Source organism: Penicillium nucicola, assembly GCF_028828085.1.
Source record: "Penicillium nucicola strain IBT 29836 chromosome Unknown utg000010l, whole genome shotgun sequence".
NCBI classification, from domain to species: domain Eukaryota; kingdom Fungi; phylum Ascomycota; class Eurotiomycetes; order Eurotiales; family Aspergillaceae; genus Penicillium; species Penicillium nucicola.
In genome coordinates, this window is record NW_026643134.1 from 4,857,093 (window position 1) to 4,875,397 (window position 18,305).

Here is an 18,305-nt window from a genome sequence, read left to right on the forward strand (position 1 = left end):
TAGAGCCGCGTCAAGTCCGATTCCCATTGGATTCCCATTCCACTCTTGGCAAGGCCGAGATTGTCTTCGAGTACCCAGCTCTCCGCTTGCTGTAACGCGAAGTTTCATCTTTGCTCTTGTCACACTTCCCCTCCTTCGCAATTCTGCTTTGCTAGTCTTCCATGCTGACTATCTCTGGCATTGAAAATGCTGGTGAGAGTCAAAGAGTGAAGTCATGAGCCGGGCTATTCGTCAACTGGTGGGGATTTTCCTCGCAGTTTCCCTCATACTCTGTCTATACCGGTACCACCACACAAACACCGAGACTGTTCAGCCTTTAGATACTGTTCAGCCCTTAGACCCTATTCCTACTATTCAGCATCCACCTGAAGACCAGTCAGCCGATGAATACAATCCCCAATTCCTTTGGAGGACTCTGCCGGTCCGATTCCCAGTTGCTGAGATTCAGCCTCTCCCAGTGGAACTGCCCCGGACACTACCCAAAATCCAATCTGCAAACGCCAAAGTTTCTCACTCCACATTGTGGCGCCAGAGCAAAAGACAAATTGCTGTGAAGGACGCCTTCGAACGATGCTGGAAATCATACGAGGCTCTTGCCTGGTCGGCCGATGAGCTTGCGCCGCTTAGTGGTGCTCATACAAACAGCCTAGGTGGATGGGGTGCGACCTTGGTGGAAAACCTCGATACGTTGTGGATCATGGACATGTATGATGAATTTGACAAGGCAGTGATTGCAGTGACAGAAATCGACTTTCAGAATACCGCATCCCCCGAAATCAACACCCATGAAGTGAACGCCCGTCTTCTTGGTGGTCTGTTGAGTGCATACGACATCTGCGGGGATGCCAGGTTGCGGAAGAAAGCCATTGAGCTAGGTGATATGCTCTACGCTGCTTTCGACACTCCAAATAGGATGCCGATAATTCACTGGGACTTTCAGAAGGCTGCTCGACAGGAAGAGCAGGTTGCTGAAGAAGAAGTCTTAGCAGCAGAGCTGGGCTCTTTCACCCTAGAGTTCACCAGACTGTCACAGATCACGGGCGATCCCAAATATTTCGATGCCATTCAACGAGTCATGGAAATATTCAATAAAAAGCAGGACTCCACCAAGCTTCCTGGACTATGGCCGGTATCAGTCAATCCCAGAGCAGAGCTCTTCGATGGCGATATGTTCACATTGGGCGCAGAAGCAAATTCACTCTACAAGTCGCTTCCCCGAGCATATGCTCTTCTTGGAGGCAAGGTGCCCATGTATCGCAAGATGTACGAAAAAGCAACACTCACAGCGGCGGGCCACAATCTATTCCGACCAATGAACCTAGCGGAAAAAGACATACTCACAGCCGGAATTGTTCGAGTAATGACGACACAAAATGGAAAGCCACGCACCCATCTGGAATCACAAGTGCAATACCGATCCTGCTTTGCAGGTGGTATGTTTGCATTAGGGGGTGCATTATTCAAAATCCCCATGCACAAGAAAATCGCCCACAAATTGGTCGACGGCTGCATCTGGGCTCATGAAGCCATGCCCCTGGGAATTATGCCAGAGGTTCTTGACACAGTCCCCTGTGCATCGCAGACAAACTGTCCATGGAATGAGTGGCATTGGAAGCAGGAAGTGTTCAAGCGAGTGCACAGCCTGCAGGTTGAACCAGATCCAAACCTGAATGTGGACGCCTTCATCACTGATCATCATCTTCCGAGGGGCTTCATCGGCATCCCTGATACCGCTTACAATTTGCGACCAGAGTTGATTGAGAGCATGTTCACTCTCTATCGAATCACCGGTCGCGAGGATCTGCTTGATACTGCTTGGGAGATGTTCCGCGCAATTTTGAGTGCTACTCAGGCAGAGAATGGCAACACTGCCGTCATCGATGTAGCTATTGCCACGGAGCCAATTCACGTGGACTCTATGCCGAGCTTCTGGATGTCGCAGACTCTTAAATATTTCTATCTCATGTTTAGCGCGCCCGAATTAATCAGCTTGGATGAGGTCGTGTTCACTGCTGGCGGGCACCCGCTGAGAATCCCCACAGCATCATGAGCAGAGTTCAGTTTTCGCATTCTCTCTATACCCAAATGTGTTATTTTATTCCTTCAGCGGAGAGATAAGTCCAGAATATTGTATATTACACCAAAAGGCAATTGAAGTTTTCTGAACATGTATAGATACAGCCAAGCCTGCAAACGAAAGACCGGGAGGCTCTCCAGATCTCGCTGCTAGAGCTGAAGAAGACTTAAGACTTACTCACGAGCCAAGACTTTAGTCCTCTGCTTCAGCATATAGGAATACATCATCACCGAGCCTGTCACTCATCAGTTTCCAACCCAAACAGGAGAAGAAGTACTTATAACCTACCAGGCAAATATAGACCCAGGAAGAAGGCATACAGGGCCGCCAAAGGCATGTTCTCCGTGTTTCGGGTCGCTTGGAGCATCAGCCACCATTCGCTGCTAATGCCAATTGGGTACAAGATTATGAAGAGAGAGTATCTGATGATATCACGATTAGAATCCTTAACCCATAGCCATGCCGGTGCATTGAACAAGCAACGATGAAGCAAAAGCAGAAAGAATCTCACCTCAACCACTTCAAAGCCCGCGGAGCTGGATATCCAGCCAACACAACAGCAAAATACGAATACCGGATCGCATCAGCGGCCGCCCAGGCAAGAATCATAGCCGGATAGGCAATAGATGGTGCGGTTTGATCCGGGAATGCATAATTGACACCCCAGACCTGAACAGAGCGGGCAAAGACCTGCGTAAAGGTGGTGAATACGGGAGAGCGGATGAGTCCTGAATTTCACAGTCGTCAGACAACAGAGTTTGCGGTTCGCCAGAGTCAAGTAATACCAGTTGCGGCGTGCAATATCTCAGCTACAGCTAAGGTTTGAGCATATCGTGTCCACGGTTCCAGCGACGTGTACACGGCTGAGATATCATCGGAAAAGATCAACGTCGCTGCTGTGCCGAGTAGGACATACAGCCAGAGACCAGCACAGATAGTATTAAATCCCAACAGGTAGACCTGACTGGGTGATTGAGGCTTGTTTGTTGCCATTGTTCTCTTTTCGTTGCGGGTTTTGACAGGTCGAGTCGGGGTTGGAACGTTCTTATCAATTCAATCCCCCCAGGCTAACCACTTTTGGAAGTAGAGCAGTTTTAGCGTCAGGACCACTATCAAATCATGCAGTTCTGTTACTGTTACTTGGGTAAGAACATCTATTTCACTTGATATTAAACAACAGGGAGATCTCTTCTCTGTATTTATTCAGTTCCCACGTGTCTTCAAAAGCCTTGAGGGTGGTCCATCTTTCGACTTGCTTCTCTGGGGCCTGATAGTTTAGGCCATTGAATTGGGAAAAGATGATAATTAGTCACATTAAGTTAAATATTTTGACATATACATCTCGAACCAATTACTCAAAGTCCCTCAATAATGCAGAAGCATCAAACCCCGTGGCGTCCAGGGGCGCGATATCCCAGAAACTCAATGAATCAAATGCAAGATCTGGCATCTAGAATAAATCAGTAATTGTTCCATGCAAACAGAGAATCAACAAAGAAATATCTATCACATACCATGAGATCAGAGCCTAAGCTTGACAGAATACCACTATCAGGAGTCCATATATCCACACCACCCGGAAGAACGGCCCCCTCCGCATCGGAGCGATTGATCTCACTAGAGATATAAGCCTGCAGCAAGACCCGAGAAGTCTCTAGACTTTCTGTCATTGATTGTCGGATTCCTTCCTGGATTCCTTGCTCATCACGACTAGCCGAGGTAATTTGGGCGATCATGCCGTTCAATAGACCATATCGTTTCAAACTAGGAATACCCGCTGCTATACTTTGATACAGATGGTCTGATATGCGCTCGAGGGCCTCAAGAAGTGGAGCTTGAGTGGCTTGAGCCAATTTATTGACAGCATCTGGTTTCGTTTGTGAAGGTACTGCGGACTGGTTGCATGCCTCTTCCTCGATCTGGGTTATGAGCTCGAGTCCAATGACCACTATGACATCTGGTGAGAGATACCCTTTGAAGAGGCCAGCCCCTGAAAGACAAAGCCGGAAGAAGTCTTGATCAGACTGTTGTAATTGATCGTCGGAATTGGTATTGGTCTCGCCATGCGAAGCCATTACCAGAGCGGAGTTGAGGCTGAGCTTTCGGGAGAGATAGAACCGTGGGTCCGAGAGAGCTTTGAGTGCGAATGGACGATAAAGATTGAGGAGCAAGCGATGGATTATTGTATCAAGGAGACGCTGGTGGAATACGGTTGGGCCATTGGCACGTCCAGCAGCGTGACTTATATAGCCATGAAAGAGAATCGCAATCTCTTTAGAGGCTGCTGTCAATTCTACACCTAGAGCCAAAGCTTCTTCATATGACTGCTCACGATTGCAATCATTGATGTTCCTGGCAATGCATAGACGCGTTACAAAGGACTTTGCCAGAGCAACTTGAAATGAGGAATCGGTATACTGGCTTTGATTTTTCGAACCAGGCAGTGTTTCGTTCGTAGCGTCGAAGTCTTCATCGTCTAGATTAGACGGCGGTAAAGTATCATAATCATCCACAGAGATCAAAGGCGGCATGGAAACATCAATGGAAAGCTGCAAATTGAGTTCCAAGATTGTCATCCATATACGACGTCGCATCTCAGTGTCAAAAGCAGACAGCCGTGAAAAGTTTTGGGGATCTCGATGGAGACCTTGGCTGGTAGCCAACCGCAACAGTGAGCCAGCAGAGTTCCAGTTCCCCCATTTATCGATCGCGTATGCCTGGCGACACAGAAGCAACAAACAATACACCTGCAAGCCCTGGAGAGTTGCACTTTCCCTCGCTGTAGGACCAGTGAGCCACCATTGCGCTGCATGGAGCCAACGGCGAATCGGTAAACGAAGCTCGTTGGATGGTCCAGGCTTGAAATAGAATAAAGCTCCAATAGACATGACCAAGAGAAGTTTTGTGAGGAATCCTGTCGAGGTTGACTGTGGATCTACCCAAAAGGTCTCATATTCTTGCTTGAAAGATGGGACATGTAACACTCTGTAGATCAACTCCATTGTCCGCAAGTAAGACTGAACGAGTTCATCGCACACCTCTTTTGCGGGGAGATCACCTAGAAGATTTGGAGTTGGATCTAATAAGTGTGGCTTTTGCCAATTCTTGACTTTCCATCTCAGCGTCCGCGCCTCTTTGAGTGATTTGCTGATTTCGTTTTTGGGGACGCCTTCATAAATAGCCGTGCCACGAATGCTTCGTAGATGATGAAACTGGATCAAGTCAATGGGTGCATAATCAACTATGAGAGTAAGATGCTCACTTGTTGAAATACATGGGCCCAGTGTGTAGGCCCAAACAGCTTCGTCTCGTGCTTTGAGCATCTCAGGTGCGGAGCCAACGGAGTGATCAATGTCTGTGGTCTATTTTCACTACTAGAAGACTCTCCATTCTTTAGTGGACGGTCTTTTTCTAGCTCCTTCACCCGGTTCTGAAGCCTCGACACGCTGCGCTCGAGCTCTGCCAATCGAGCCGCATCGGTTGTACCGTTCTGAGAATGGGAGCTGGAATCCTGTCCCCCAGACTCTGATTCCAGAGCTGCTTCTTCCGATCTCGCATCGAGTATGGCTTTCCCTTCATGGACAAATTGGCAGTCCAAAGGGGGTGGGACTTCGTACATGGCTCACAGGGCATTTCCCGATCGCACCGCACCTTTCGCCGACGACATTGCTCGCACGATAAGGCTGGGCGTCGGCGTTTGCGCGGATTTGACATGTTTTCTGCTGTTATAAAGCGAAAATGCCGAGTGGGCAGCCAACTTGATCTTTTCTATCGGCGTTTTCGCGTTGTCTGTCGCGAATTTCCGGACAATTCCGGAGATAAGGGAATTCCCCGACATGATTTCGGCCATTTTGACAGGAAGCAAGATGGGAATCCCAACAACGCCATGTGGATCTCCGTATGTTTTTCTTACTGAAAATTAGCGTTGAAGAAGTTATTTCGCCGTCGGCCTCCGCTCTGCTTCGGTCCGAGTTGGCCCCTTGGCGCAGTTGACGCATCTTGAGTCATTAATACTCACCAGCCCCCAGTTAATAAAATGGAGAGGGACCATTGAGCAATATGAGAAGAAGCAATAGGATCTATCATAATCGAAAAAAAACAAACATGACAGCCATTGAATCCCAAAGGCTTCACCCAAGACTGCAACAGTCGCCAACCTCGACACCCTTGTCAATCCTCGATGCAACCGTAGCGCGCTTTGCCCCGACAGGCGCAATTTGGATATTCGACGAGAAACCCACAAACTTGCATGAAGAAATATTCCTCAGCTCTCTCAGGGTTTCATTCATTGAAACTCTCTCCAAATTCCCTCAATGGGCAGGCCAGATCCAGTGGGCACCAGTCAAATCAAACGGATGCCATACAGAACGATTCAATCGGCCAATCCTTGTATACGGCACCGACACTGATCCCGGCGTTGACTGGAAAGTAGTCAGACATCCGTGTAGAATACACGAGATAGTCCCCACTGCTAAAGATCGAGCGTCAAAAGTCACCGGGAATCGACCAGGAGCATGGAACGGCAATGTCTTCAACCAAGGACTATTCCTACCGTCCGCACCATTGGCACTGCATAACCTGAAAGAATGCATCGGTTTACCAGGAATGCAAGTACAAATTAGCCTTCTCCAAGATGGGGGATACGCGATCGGAGTCAAGATTGCACACTGTCTAGCCGATGCACAGGCATTGATGGTCTTCGTACATCTATGGGCAGCCAACAACCAAAAACAAATTGGCCTGAATCCTCAAGGATCAACAATGGCCGATCCAATCTTCAATCCCGCACTACTAGACAACTCCGCTGCAGGCGATATCGATGCCCCAGAACCAGACTCTACTCTCACAAAAGTCGCCCGCGAACTACCCTTGCACCGCTACAGTTGGTGGGATACATCCGACAAAGCGTATCCAACAGTCTGCATACCAACGACAGAAAACTCAAAGCCACCATCCGCAGACCTCGCCCTTGCAATCCAGCAGAACAAAATCACCCCTTCAACCCCAGCGCCCTGGTCATCATGGGACTTTGCCAAACCCATCAGCTACACCCTGCTACACTTTACAGCCGCCCAACTCCGCACCATCCAAGCCCAAGCCCAAGCTCTCAACACTCAAGAATCTAGAAAAGACATCTCCCGCCTAGACGCCCTCCTCGCCCACCTCTGGAAAAGCATAACAAAAGCACGAAAAGACACAGCCCCCGAATCACCAGACCCCATATACCTGAACCTAAGCCTGGGCGTACGCACACGCACACAACCACCTCTCCCGCAAACATTCATCGGCTCACCTCTATTCCTAACACACGTGTCCATGCCGGGCACACAGAACAGTCAGGCACCGCTGTCCGAGATAGCAGCCCGGATCCGTGATACGATGAAGAAGTTTACGCCCGAGGCTGTGGGGGCTATATTGCATGATGCCGCGCACGAGATCTCGCCGCAGAGGCTTTGGCAGGGGTTTTTGGGGAGGGGGCATGTACTTGCTACTTCTTGGTTGAGGCTGGGGTTGTATGATGTTTCTTTTGGTGGTGGTGGTGTGCCGAGATATGTGCATGCTGTTATGCCTAAGGTGGATGGATGTTTGCAGGTCATGGATGATGCTGTTGAGGGTGGGGGCATGGATGTTGCGCTTTATCTTGATGATGGGGATATGAGGACTTTGCTGGGTGATTCGTTGCTGTGAGGTGCTATGTTGATAGATGCTTGTATGTTGTATGTATATAAATGAACTTCTTTTGTCCATTCTTATATCCAGTCATGTGGACTGGAGGGTATCTATCAGTTGTATTCACGTATCCCATAATATGTCTGACCTCCCAAGTCAGTCCCTAAATATCCAATCCACCCCAATATAAACCTAGTATATTGACAAGAAGTATAAAAAAAAAATACAGAAAGAAAAAAAAGAAGGAAAAAAGAAAAGAGAGAAAGAAAGAAGAAAAGGGAAATAATATATCAAGGAGTGATCAACCACTCAAGGACATCGCCCGATGCCTAGAAGCCCGTTTCCTGAGATTGGCATCTCGACTCTTTCGACCCATACGGCCCAGAGCCAGACTTTCAAGCGTCTCGGGCTTTCCACCCCAGAGCTTACTGCGACCATTGCGCTTTTGTTGAATGGGCGGAATCCAGAAGTGAGTGACTGCTGCGCCGATGATCATGCAAGCGCTAAAAACAAGGAGAACGATGCCGTGCTTGCGTGTTGAATCATCGCCTGCTCCGCCGAAACGGTAGTATGTTGAGAAGATTTGAACGAGAATTGAGCCTAGTTTTCCTGCGCCGGCGCTGAGGCCGTGGCAGGTTGCTCTGTATCGGGTAGGGAAGATTTCTGCGGGGATCATGTATGTTGTTGCGTTGGGGCCTGTGATGGTAAGTACGAGGTTGCTTTCAGTGTGCTTCAGATCGGACTCACCAAAGTTGAACAGAACTTGTCCGAGAATGTATAATGTCACAACGGCAGGGGGGCCAGAATAAAGACAGACGAACATCGTTCCTAGCGCGATGAAAAGAGCGGCAAGAGCGAGGAACATGTATTTTTGAAGGGCGACACGATCAAGACGATGCGCGAAAATGATGAGAAGGATTCCTCCGACGAAGCTGCCCACATTGAGAATTACCAACCCGCGGACGGAGGTATCCAAGAACATCTGGAAGATGTTCGCGTTGGGACGATCATCAGTCTTCCAGTTTGGTGCCGCGGTAGAAATATGAAGTGCACCCCAAGTCTTGGCCAAGAATTGAGGACTCGAGAGGCCGATTCCGTAGAACCCAAAATCGAGAAGCAACCACGCAATAGAACAACCGGCTAAACTGCGCCAGTTACCCTCTGTCCAGAAGTACCGGACAATGTCAGTACGTGCGAGTCGCCAATGGGAGTTCAGTGTAGCGGGTGGGAGACGAGTCAGCTCTTCTTCATCGTCATCGATGATCGAGCTGGTACTAGCAATTGAGGCAATCGGCGGTAATTGCATGGCACTGCCCGAGCCCCAGCTCGAGGACTGTACCATTCCAGGACTTTCACTAAACAGGGTTGTTGCGTCGAATTCGGCAGTAACAGGGTCGTCTTCGATATCGACGAGGTAACGGGGACTTTCTGGAATGGCGAATCGGAAAAGAGTAGCGATTGCACCTGGCACGACTCCAATGCCGAGAACCCACCGCCACATCATGTCCACGGTGCGGGTGAGGTCTTCATCGCCTGTGCTGTTGTTGCGGGCGATCACAATCACAATCACGGAGACGATATTACCGGCAATCTGACCGAGTGGTTGCATGAAGAAGACGGTGGCCATCATCCGGGCGCGATGCTTTGTCGGGGCGAATCTGATATGGTCAGTTGCCTTCTTTCTCTCCGTTCCAGGGCCTATCGGACGTACTCTGAAGTAATGACTGCACTGAGAGGATAATCGGCTCCCACACCGATCCCGACGCAGATTCTCCACCAGATCAACCACCCATAGACGTTCATACTTCCGTCCTCGCCGCGGGAGGACATCACCACTCCGAGCGTGGCCGTGATGAGCAATACCAATTCCACACCGTACATCTTCTTTCGACCGTTTTTATCGGCCAGAAATCCAAAGGCCACTTGCCCGAGTAGCGTGCCCGCTAATGTCGAGATGTTGATGCATGTAAGCCGTAATGAGGAGATATCGTTTCTCCAGTAGACGTAGGAGATCATCGGGAGGGCCATGTTACTGGCGAATAACTACCTTCTGCGTCAGTATTTGTTTCCCACCCATTTTCGGTCTTTCCTCTGTCGGAGAATTTCCCCTCATTTTTGGCCACTCACAGTATAACCGTCCAGGAAGAAACCAAGACCAGCAACCAGCACCACAATCCATTGGAAACCCTGCCGATCGATCGTCTCGTAGATCTGTCGCATGCGAACATATCGATCCTATATATTATGATCAATGTCAGCACCATCCTGAATACCCCATACTCCGGTGAGGGGCCAATTCGTACCTGTTCATGATCAAAGTCCCGCGCACGGTCGGTCTTATAAAACCGGGCGTGGAACTTGCCCATGTTGAAGAGGTTGCAGAATAAGAAGACTCTACACTTGCATCATCCGTTCAATATGTAACTGACAAAGAATAAAAGACTCACCTATAAGACCCAAATCAGCACAACGTGATCTCGACCCACGTGAACCCTGCACACGCTAAGGCGGAACTAAGCGGGAACGAGCCAAAGCTTGGGGTCCGACGCTCCACGTGCTTCCGTTCTGTTGCTTGGTTTGTCGACATGCCATGCTTGACATGGCTGCTCTTTGATTGTTTACCTAGAGTTTATTAGATTGAAATTGTAATTCGCTTAACTTGGAGCGCTAGGCCCGGCTTTATGACTGTTCTGGTCTGTATTAGCCTTGGTAAATGGTGAATGGCTCGTGAAATTTCAAGTCTACTGTATGCCACAGGGGGTATCTCGTATTATGTACATGCTAGTTATGGTCTCCCCCCCCTCCAATTCGCCAAGGAACTCCGCCATGCAAGATTCATTATCATCAAGTGTGGGGGCTAGGGGCTGTCTCTTTGTGGTTTCATCCAATCGTCAGGTCGTGTGATAGCATCTGACAGAAGTCCTTGCAATCTAGAAAGAGATGTGAGCCACGAGCAATGAAAAAGAGGAGAGCAAGGAAAGCAAGGAAATAACTTGATATGCACTAACCGTCGTCGTCAAGAAACTGAACTGTAAAATTCCTCATCTGAGACAGAATCTCAAAGTTCGGATTTAGATCCAGTGTGGCTGGTCGCCCAGCCTTTTTCGGCGGTTTAATACCCCCAACGCAGTTAACTAGCCGGAAATTAGCAAGTGCCACGGGGGAAGGGGCGCGTCCGAGTCTAGACAGAGGGCGTGTTGACTCACGTGGAATAGAGACGTATCGTTTGAGCTCCCTCCGTTGGGAATTAGCAAAGAAGAGCATGACGCGTTTTCCATTGTGGCCGCGGAGGATGCGGAGGTTTTGGCTAATGCATTCTTCTCCTCGACCTTTGGATTTGGCCTCGGCCATCCCACCGATGAATATGAGCTTGGAGCCGAGGAGAATCTCCTGAAATCGTACACAATCTGTAACCTGTAAGCGCAAGGCCTGGAACTCGGGGTTTCGCGGTCGCATACCATTCCAGTTTTCGAATTTATAGGAGAGTTGGGTCATAAACACTGTATGGGCAGCCTGGATTGTCTGCTGCTCCATGAATGACACCCGCAGAGGGTAGTCGTCGCCAGCTTTTGGGTGCTCTAAATGCGGAACTGGAAGTTTGGTATTTGAAACTAAATCGCCCTGATTAGCATCCTTTGTCGACTCCGTGGACAGCCCGCGCAACTCACAGCCGTGGATGAAAGGTGTCTGTTGCCCGAGTCCTCCCCCAAGCTCTAAACACCTCAGCGCACCCGTCGCATCTTTGCAGATATCGATATAAGTGTATTTCAGCTTAAACAGCTGTCCATGTTTCACAAAGGAACTATACAGCCGTCAGTAACTCTTCCCCGGAAAATCCTGTTTCACAGCACCGACATTTGCACCGACGGAGTCAGTTCCAGCCGCACGACATCATCGTAGAACTGCCAGGACTGTTTCCTCGAGCTGGACCCCGGCGAGGTCGCGGGGCTCGGGAAGAGGATGCTCGTTGACGCGGACGACACGGTGGAGGAAGAAACAGTACTTTGGCGTCGGTCCACCCAGTCCTGGAAGTCTTGCGAAGAGAAGGAGTTCATTGTCTCCGACTCTCTCGGAGTCTCTAAAGAGAGGATCACAGAGTCAAAGTGGGACAGATCAAAGTAGCATATGAACTGGAGATCAAGCGGATCCGAGAAAAAGATCGGCCAGGAACGAATGTGGCATTTTTGACCATGGTATAGAAGAAACTAAAGAGGCCACCGACCTTACAGGGTTAAGAGCAAAGCCATCACATTTTGGCCGGAATGTGTGGAGAATAGAGAGGGGCGAAACGTGGTGAAATGGCTGGCTATCAGATCATCCCGGGGGGTTCCACCCGTTACCATGTGGTGGAAGAGTTCATGTCATCCCACCTTATTCCCATGGGTTTGCTTTTTTTCTTCGTATGACTGCATTGTCAGTACTGCTACAGACTACTGCTATTGCTATGGTTGTTATTTGACCAGTGTTGGATTGTGGCTGTCCATTCTCGGGGTACTAAGTACCATGTTCACATCTGCCCGTGCTGGTCCGATCTATACGATCTCCAATTCCAACATTGCCTTCACTCAATCCACTGGAACCTGTCAACCGGATCTCACAAAGCTAATTATCTACCCGGAGCTTCTCCGAATATTTCTAGAAAAGATCTGGAAATTCATGCCGATCGACAATCGGGTCATAGCTTCGACACTTGCAGCTGCCTGTTGCGGCTGCATCGCCTGGTAAATGACAATCCCTCTGTCAATGCCGAGTCTGGAAATCCAACACCCTTGGCAACGCGTAGCAATCACAAAACCCCCAGCATCAATGCACGTGTTTGGCACTATATCCGGATATCACTCGGAACCAGTCTTCCCCTTCCCCCCCCTGGGCCTCGGAACCAGTTGCCCAGACGCACAGGTAATTCCCCGGCTGAATGGGCTTTGGAAGTAAAATACCGATCCACCTTGGAACGGATGTATTCTTTCGGTATGGGTACTTTCTTGTGAACTGTGTGCTCTGTGCTCTGTGCTTTGGGCTGTATGGGCTCCGTAGGCTAGGGAGACCCGTTGCAGTAGCCCCATGTGTACAGCATCGGCCTGGAGAGCCCCATTCCCCCTCTGTATATATTAAGACAATGTCAGACCAGTGGATATCACTGTTGATACGCCACACCGGACAACGCCCTGGTTCGAGTGAAGATTACTCGATCCTTGGGTCGGGAAATTGACGGCCGCGAGCCCGAGAATTTCGAGGAACCTCGTCTCCACGTGGCGTATGCTGGTGATGATGCTCATGTTGCTGGATGGCTGTTTTTGGATAATGTAAAAGTTGCCCACAATGCCAAGTGCTGATGACACGGAGCTTTTGCTCTGCGATGGATTTCTCTCTGGTACTGGGATACTTGGGGAAACCATTTTTGTATTGGGGATACTGTTTTCCCACGTGGTGTATTTGTCGCCTTTTGTTGATTGAGCTGGCGCCTTGTTGATGCAGCTGCGAGGTTGCTATCTTATGACTTGACATACGAGATAACTTCCTTTTACGGACTGGCCGGGCCTTTTCTGCCTCGTGTGCTCTGGCCAGCGTATCAGAAGCTCCCAGTGACATTCTTGTTTCTGTTTCGTCGAAATTGCCCCCGGTCATCACAGTCTTAGAGGATAATCACATGACAGCCAATGTGCTGCTATTTGAAGGAATCAACTAGGGTGAGGCGGATTTCTCGAAAGAGGCCTGGTATCTTTGTGCGAATCACACAGAATATAACAGGCTTGTCGGAGATGCCGAAAATGAGACCAGTCAGGCGACACTTAATTTTAGTATCGTGTCAAGAAATCAATGTTTACACAAAGGACGAACAGGGCAGAAATTCATACTTTGAACGCGAGTGATCATGAGGTATTTTGCATTCATTCTAATGCTGAAGGAGGGTGAAGGCACTCGGTATTACAGGAGCCTGTGGCTAACATAGTTTATAGGGTTATGAGGCTGACTTGTTTGTAGTCTTTTGGTGCAGATTTTTACATAAAATAGATCATTTGAAGGGTGTCAATTTCATATATGAAACTATAAAACAGAACCGGTGAAGTGAAAGAGGCAGCATTGAAGGAAGAACAGACATATCCACGGTGAGGGGCTTGCATGGAAATGCATATATCCTGATCTAAAGACCATTGAAGTGGTGCGGTTGCAAGCAATCAGCAGCTATGTGATCAACCTGTGAGACGAAAGCACGAAGCAGTCCTTACTTGAGGACAGAACAAACAAGACCTGAGGAATGTTTATGAATAGCCTTGACCAAGCCGATATTCTGACTGTTTTGACTCCCGCTTATTGTCGCAGCGAGAATGATCTCAGAGTATACTCGGTGATCCGGCATAATGTGAGATGATAGGTTCCAATTTAATTCCCATGGCCAGGTTAAGGCTGTAGTAAAGGGCCAATGGGAGACGCAGACACCTATAAATCTGAAATAGATCGACATGTCTTACTGTATACCCCAACCTCAGCTGTCAGCCAAAATGATCTAAGTTTAGCCCCGATGCTTAGCCCTGCGCCCCCGCGCCCTACTGAAGGGACGGCAAATATAGGGCGCCTTATTCCTCCCCTTGAAGCTCTCCTGTCTCATATTCATGTAGGGACGTTACACCTTTAGCTCCCCTTGAAATTGTAGTAATCGACGTGTTTTATCTTGCAATGGTAATGCAGGAATCCCGCCGAGGGAGCGGTGGCTAGCCGATGCAGACTTACTGTAATACATGCGATCAAAACTCCCGAGCATTTTAATTCCAGTTCCTACTTAAATCAGTAATATGAAGCAGGCCTCTGAATCAAATCCAATGAGTGAAACCCTCACAAGTGAGACCCGTTGGCTTGCTTATTTGAATCTGCAAGGCAACCCGCAATAATTGGGCGATCGCCGAGCTGGTTACCGGATCGCCCTCTAGTGTCGACCGACCAAGGCTTCGCACTGGATCGTCCTGAGACTTGCAGAGACTTGACGAATTACATCCATCGCCGCTGGACGATTTTAGAATTTTCAACTCTCGAAGAACTACTTGTACTGCGGGTTCATAGAATATAAAACCCCAGATCTAACCCGACGTTTTACAACCCCATCAATCTACTCCGCACAATCCTATCTACTATCCAATTCTCTATTCTTGAATATAACTTGTCCCATATTCACATTCCTCACATACCCACAATGAAGTTCTTCGCCTCCATGATCCTCTTTGCCGTCTCGGCCCTCGCCCAGAATGCCGTGATCGGCCTCCCTTCCACGGGCCAGAAGGTCACTGCCGGCAGTGAAATTGTTGTCCAAGTGCAGCGTCCCGTAAGCGAATGCTCTTGAAGATCAACCAAAAAGCGCAATTCATCTGACAGAATCGTTCTCGCAGAACTCCCTCACCCCCTCTAAGGAAATGGCAGTCGCCATTGGCTTCTCCTCATGCGCCTCGTCCCCCTGCAGCACTCCCGAGGAGGTAATGGGCACAATCCTCTATAACGGATCCTTCGACCCCGAATACCACGAGAGCAGCCTGCCACCCTACGAGAACTTCACTGTCACTGTGCCCCAGTCCGCTGCCAAGGGAAACGGTCAGATTAATGTTGCTCATGCTACTTTAATTGGGGTAAGTGTCTCTAGCTCATAGCGTTGTGTGCTTCTGCAATTGGGATCCAAGTATACTGACGTTTATATTGCAGGCTGGTCCTTTCCCTTACTTGGAGACTCTCAACACAACCGTCATCGTTGCATAAGCGGGATGTTTGATTAATGTAGAGTCTTCGACGAGTAGATTTGATCTTTTTTTCGTTCTATTGTATATGGCTTTTGGTTGTGACTTTGTTCTTGGAAGTGTTGACTGTGATTACGGGTGCTGTGAAAGAGGTAGATATTTGATCTAGAATGTTGATAGTGTTGAACAGATATGCAAATCGTTTATTAATCTGCAATGGACTCAGTACAAAATGTAATTGTGCGAAGCATAAACCGGAAGGTCCAAGGACCGGGTGCATGACGGAAATAGCCGGTATTAAGGAATATCCGGTTGAATAGGGTCATGGCCATTAATACCCAGACTATCTCATAGTAAATTGCTATTCCCTGGAGCATTGCCAATATCTTGCATTGATCGAATCACAATGCATACACTTGCAGGAAAGCAAATTAGCCAGGATGGCCTCGGTCTCATGCGTACGTTTCCCCACAATCAACACATACTTCCCAAACCAACCCAGTATTAGGTCTGACATGGGCAAGTGGTGTCACACCGGAAGAGCAATGCTTCAAAGTCCTGAAAGCCGCCCTCGCCACCGGAGTCAACGTCTGGAATGGCGCCGACTTCTACGGCACAGCCGAGTACAATTCTTTACACTTGATGAATCACTATTTGCTGCCAAACTCGTGGAATACTAGATGACAGCCGTTGATTGTAAATTTCGTATTCTCTAGCGGATAGACCTGGGTCAAAATTATCGAGGTCAGGTCGTGCTTGTGAAGGTTGCGTTTCTTTGTTTGGCTGGAGACTACAAGCCCGGGATTATCGAGTAATTCATTCAGACGCCTCATTCCTATAGAACGAAGCAATCTAATTGGTGCCTCTGCCACAAGACTTATTCATATCCCAATCGAGTCCTCTATAGAGATAGCCTGTTTAACCTCTCTTTGTTTTGCAATGGTTGATAAGAGTATCATTTCAACCACGCATCTCGCCCTCGTTGTCCGGACCTTTCTCTTTCTGAAACCCCCTAAACTGCTACCGAGTAATCAGAGCTACCAGAATGGACAAACCATACTCTCGCGACTATGAGCCTGTTTCCAGACTGGATTCCGACGGCGACAACGATGCCCCAGTACTAAGCCGACCTCAACGTCCCTTCCAGTCCTTTCTCAAACGTAACCTCGCCGCAATCACCATAACCGGACTCCTCCTAGTTCTGATTCTGATGGTGCTCGCCATCATCGCAGCAATCACAGTCGACCCATTCCGCGTCCTCGTCTTGAACGGCTCATCCGCCGACCCAGCCGACCTAAACGGAAAACGCCAGTGTCTGCCGACAACAACCCGCACAACCTACACCTGCGGCAACTCAACCGCAGAAGCCAAAGCCCTTGGCTGCGACTATGATCCTCTTGCCGGGTGCTGGCTGCACGAGAAGTGTCCGCGTGACTTTACACACGAGTTTGCGCACTTCAATGATGGAAAGCCCTTTGTGTATTACTATGACGAAGCGGCTACCCGCCAAATGAAAGACTATGATGAAGTCGGTCGGAATCCTGATTTCTACTGGACTTCGATCCGGGAGCATCTGGTTCATTGTCTCTACTTGCTTCGGCGAGGTCATGATGTCCACATGCGGGGCGATCGTCTGGATACTATGCTTGGGGATCTGGAGCATGTCGATCATTGCACGGATATGCTGGCGAATTGGCTGCGGAGACCTGATCCTGTAGCTGACAGTATTGGTACGCAGGGACAGACTCATTGCTTCATGTCTTGTAGTTAGTTGAGCTTTGATATGGAAAAGGGTTGAGTTCAACATGGAGGCATGGTATGAGAAGATGCTGGTATATCCATTAGCTTGAGACATTCACACAGAATGGCATTGATCTTGGACATTTCTTTCTTGTTTGACATCTTTTATCACGAGACTGTTCATTCTACAAGTTTTCAAGGAAATCCGAAGGCAAATATTGTATAATGCAAGGTTTCCGACAGACCCGACCCCGGACCCTGATGAAGTCATACATCATACAATTCCCATCCCAACATCACAACTCACCTAAACAATCTATACATATACAACCCATACACTCCATACACTCCATACAGCATATACAGCCTCCACGACCCCAAAGAAAGCAAGAAATGCCACCCAAACGAGTCGCACTAGTAACAAGCAGCACTCGCCGCCCAAGACTAAACCCAACAATAACGCAATACGTCCACGACACTCTAGCGGCAGACCCAACAATCCCAACCAAACACACACACGACAGCACAATCGACACCGATCCGCGCCACATAACCCTCGACATAATCGACCTCGCCGCGCAATCCCTGCCGCTATACGACGAATCCGTCATCCCAGCCAGCCTGCCAGCCACAGACCCAACACCGCACTACAGCAAAGCCCACACGCGCGCCTGGTCCGCTCTCGTCCGGCAATATGACGCCTTCATCTTCGTGACGCCGCAGTATAACTGGAGCATACCCGCCAGCTTGAAGAACGCGCTCGATTACCTGTTCCATGAGTGGGTGGGCAAGCCGGCTGCGATTGTCTCTTATGGGTCGCGTGGTGGGGGCAAGGCGGCAGAGCATTTGAGAGGTGTGCTTACCGGGTTGAGGATGAGGGTTGTGGGGACGGCGCCTGGGTTGGTGGTTCGGTTTACGGGGTTGCCGGTGGGCACTTTGAGTGAGGTTGAGGAGGGGGTTTGTGTTGATCAACGGGATTTGGAGGGGTGGAGGGAGGCTGGGGTGGAGGGGATGATGAGGAATTTGGGGATGGAGTTAGTTTGTGAGTTGGATAAATAGGAACACTGGAGTTGGAGTTGAAATTCGAGTTAGAGTTTGAA

The 18,305-nt window shown here is 49.1% G+C and overlaps 10 protein-coding genes across 10 annotated transcripts; 6 read left to right on the forward strand and 4 right to left on the reverse strand.

The window, feature by feature from the left end:
• Window positions 1–214: 214 nt before the first annotated feature.
• N7511_010408 (glycoside hydrolase family 47 protein) lies at window positions 215–2,050 on the forward strand (the record flags this gene model as incomplete). Its single annotated transcript, XM_057132785.1, has 1 exon — window positions 215–2,050. The coding sequence occupies one exon, from the start codon at window positions 215–217 to the stop codon at window positions 2,048–2,050; it is 1,836 nt and encodes a 611-aa protein (XP_056980773.1).
• Window positions 2,051–2,256: 206 nt separating this feature from the next.
• N7511_010409 (protein tyrosine phosphatase-like domain-containing protein) lies at window positions 2,257–3,070 on the reverse strand (the record flags this gene model as incomplete). The annotated part of the gene is made up of 4 exons (XM_057132786.1): window positions 2,257–2,312; window positions 2,366–2,499; window positions 2,589–2,805; window positions 2,863–3,070. Coding segments are annotated over 4 exons (615 nt in total), but the record flags the coding sequence as incomplete, so codon positions are not given.
• A 358-nt stretch (window positions 3,071–3,428) lies between these two features.
• On the reverse strand, window positions 3,429–5,927 carry N7511_010410 (fungal specific transcription factor domain-containing protein; the record flags this gene model as incomplete). The annotated part of the gene is made up of 4 exons (XM_057132787.1): window positions 3,429–3,527; window positions 3,592–5,289; window positions 5,340–5,650; window positions 5,729–5,927. 4 exons carry the CDS (start codon window positions 5,925–5,927, stop codon window positions 3,429–3,431), a joined length of 2,307 nt encoding a protein of 768 aa, XP_056980775.1.
• A 254-nt stretch (window positions 5,928–6,181) lies between these two features.
• Window positions 6,182–7,765, forward strand: N7511_010411 (transferase family protein; the record flags this gene model as incomplete). The annotated part of the gene is made up of 1 exon (XM_057132788.1): window positions 6,182–7,765. The coding sequence occupies one exon, from the start codon at window positions 6,182–6,184 to the stop codon at window positions 7,763–7,765; it is 1,584 nt and encodes a 527-aa protein (XP_056980776.1).
• Window positions 7,766–8,048: 283 nt separating this feature from the next.
• On the reverse strand, window positions 8,049–10,113 carry N7511_010412 (phosphate transporter; the record flags this gene model as incomplete). The annotated part of the gene is made up of 4 exons (XM_057132789.1): window positions 8,049–9,405; window positions 9,459–9,790; window positions 9,875–9,982; window positions 10,051–10,113. The coding sequence occupies 4 exons, from the start codon at window positions 10,111–10,113 to the stop codon at window positions 8,049–8,051; spliced, it is 1,860 nt and encodes a 619-aa protein (XP_056980777.1).
• A 637-nt stretch (window positions 10,114–10,750) lies between these two features.
• N7511_010413 (uncharacterized protein) lies at window positions 10,751–11,802 on the reverse strand (the record flags this gene model as incomplete). The annotated part of the gene is made up of 2 exons (XM_057132790.1): window positions 10,751–11,549; window positions 11,603–11,802. 2 exons carry the CDS (start codon window positions 11,800–11,802, stop codon window positions 10,751–10,753), a joined length of 999 nt encoding a protein of 332 aa, XP_056980778.1.
• A 3,131-nt stretch (window positions 11,803–14,933) lies between these two features.
• On the forward strand, window positions 14,934–15,487 carry N7511_010414 (uncharacterized protein; the record flags this gene model as incomplete). The annotated part of the gene is made up of 3 exons (XM_057132791.1): window positions 14,934–15,062; window positions 15,127–15,360; window positions 15,434–15,487. 3 exons carry the CDS (start codon window positions 14,934–14,936, stop codon window positions 15,485–15,487), a joined length of 417 nt encoding a protein of 138 aa, XP_056980779.1.
• Window positions 15,488–15,871: 384 nt separating this feature from the next.
• On the forward strand, window positions 15,872–16,149 carry N7511_010415 (Aldo/keto reductase; the record flags this gene model as incomplete). Its single annotated transcript, XM_057132792.1, has 2 exons — window positions 15,872–15,923; window positions 15,974–16,149. The coding sequence occupies 2 exons, from the start codon at window positions 15,872–15,874 to the stop codon at window positions 16,147–16,149; spliced, it is 228 nt and encodes a 75-aa protein (XP_056980780.1).
• Window positions 16,150–16,510: 361 nt separating this feature from the next.
• N7511_010416 (uncharacterized protein) lies at window positions 16,511–17,236 on the forward strand (the record flags this gene model as incomplete). The annotated part of the gene is made up of 1 exon (XM_057132793.1): window positions 16,511–17,236. One exon carries the CDS (start codon window positions 16,511–16,513, stop codon window positions 17,234–17,236), a length of 726 nt encoding a protein of 241 aa, XP_056980781.1.
• A 362-nt stretch (window positions 17,237–17,598) lies between these two features.
• On the forward strand, window positions 17,599–18,264 carry N7511_010417 (NADPH-dependent FMN reductase; the record flags this gene model as incomplete). Its single annotated transcript, XM_057132794.1, has 1 exon — window positions 17,599–18,264. The coding sequence occupies one exon, from the start codon at window positions 17,599–17,601 to the stop codon at window positions 18,262–18,264; it is 666 nt and encodes a 221-aa protein (XP_056980782.1).
• Between the last annotated feature and the right edge of the window lie 41 nt (window positions 18,265–18,305).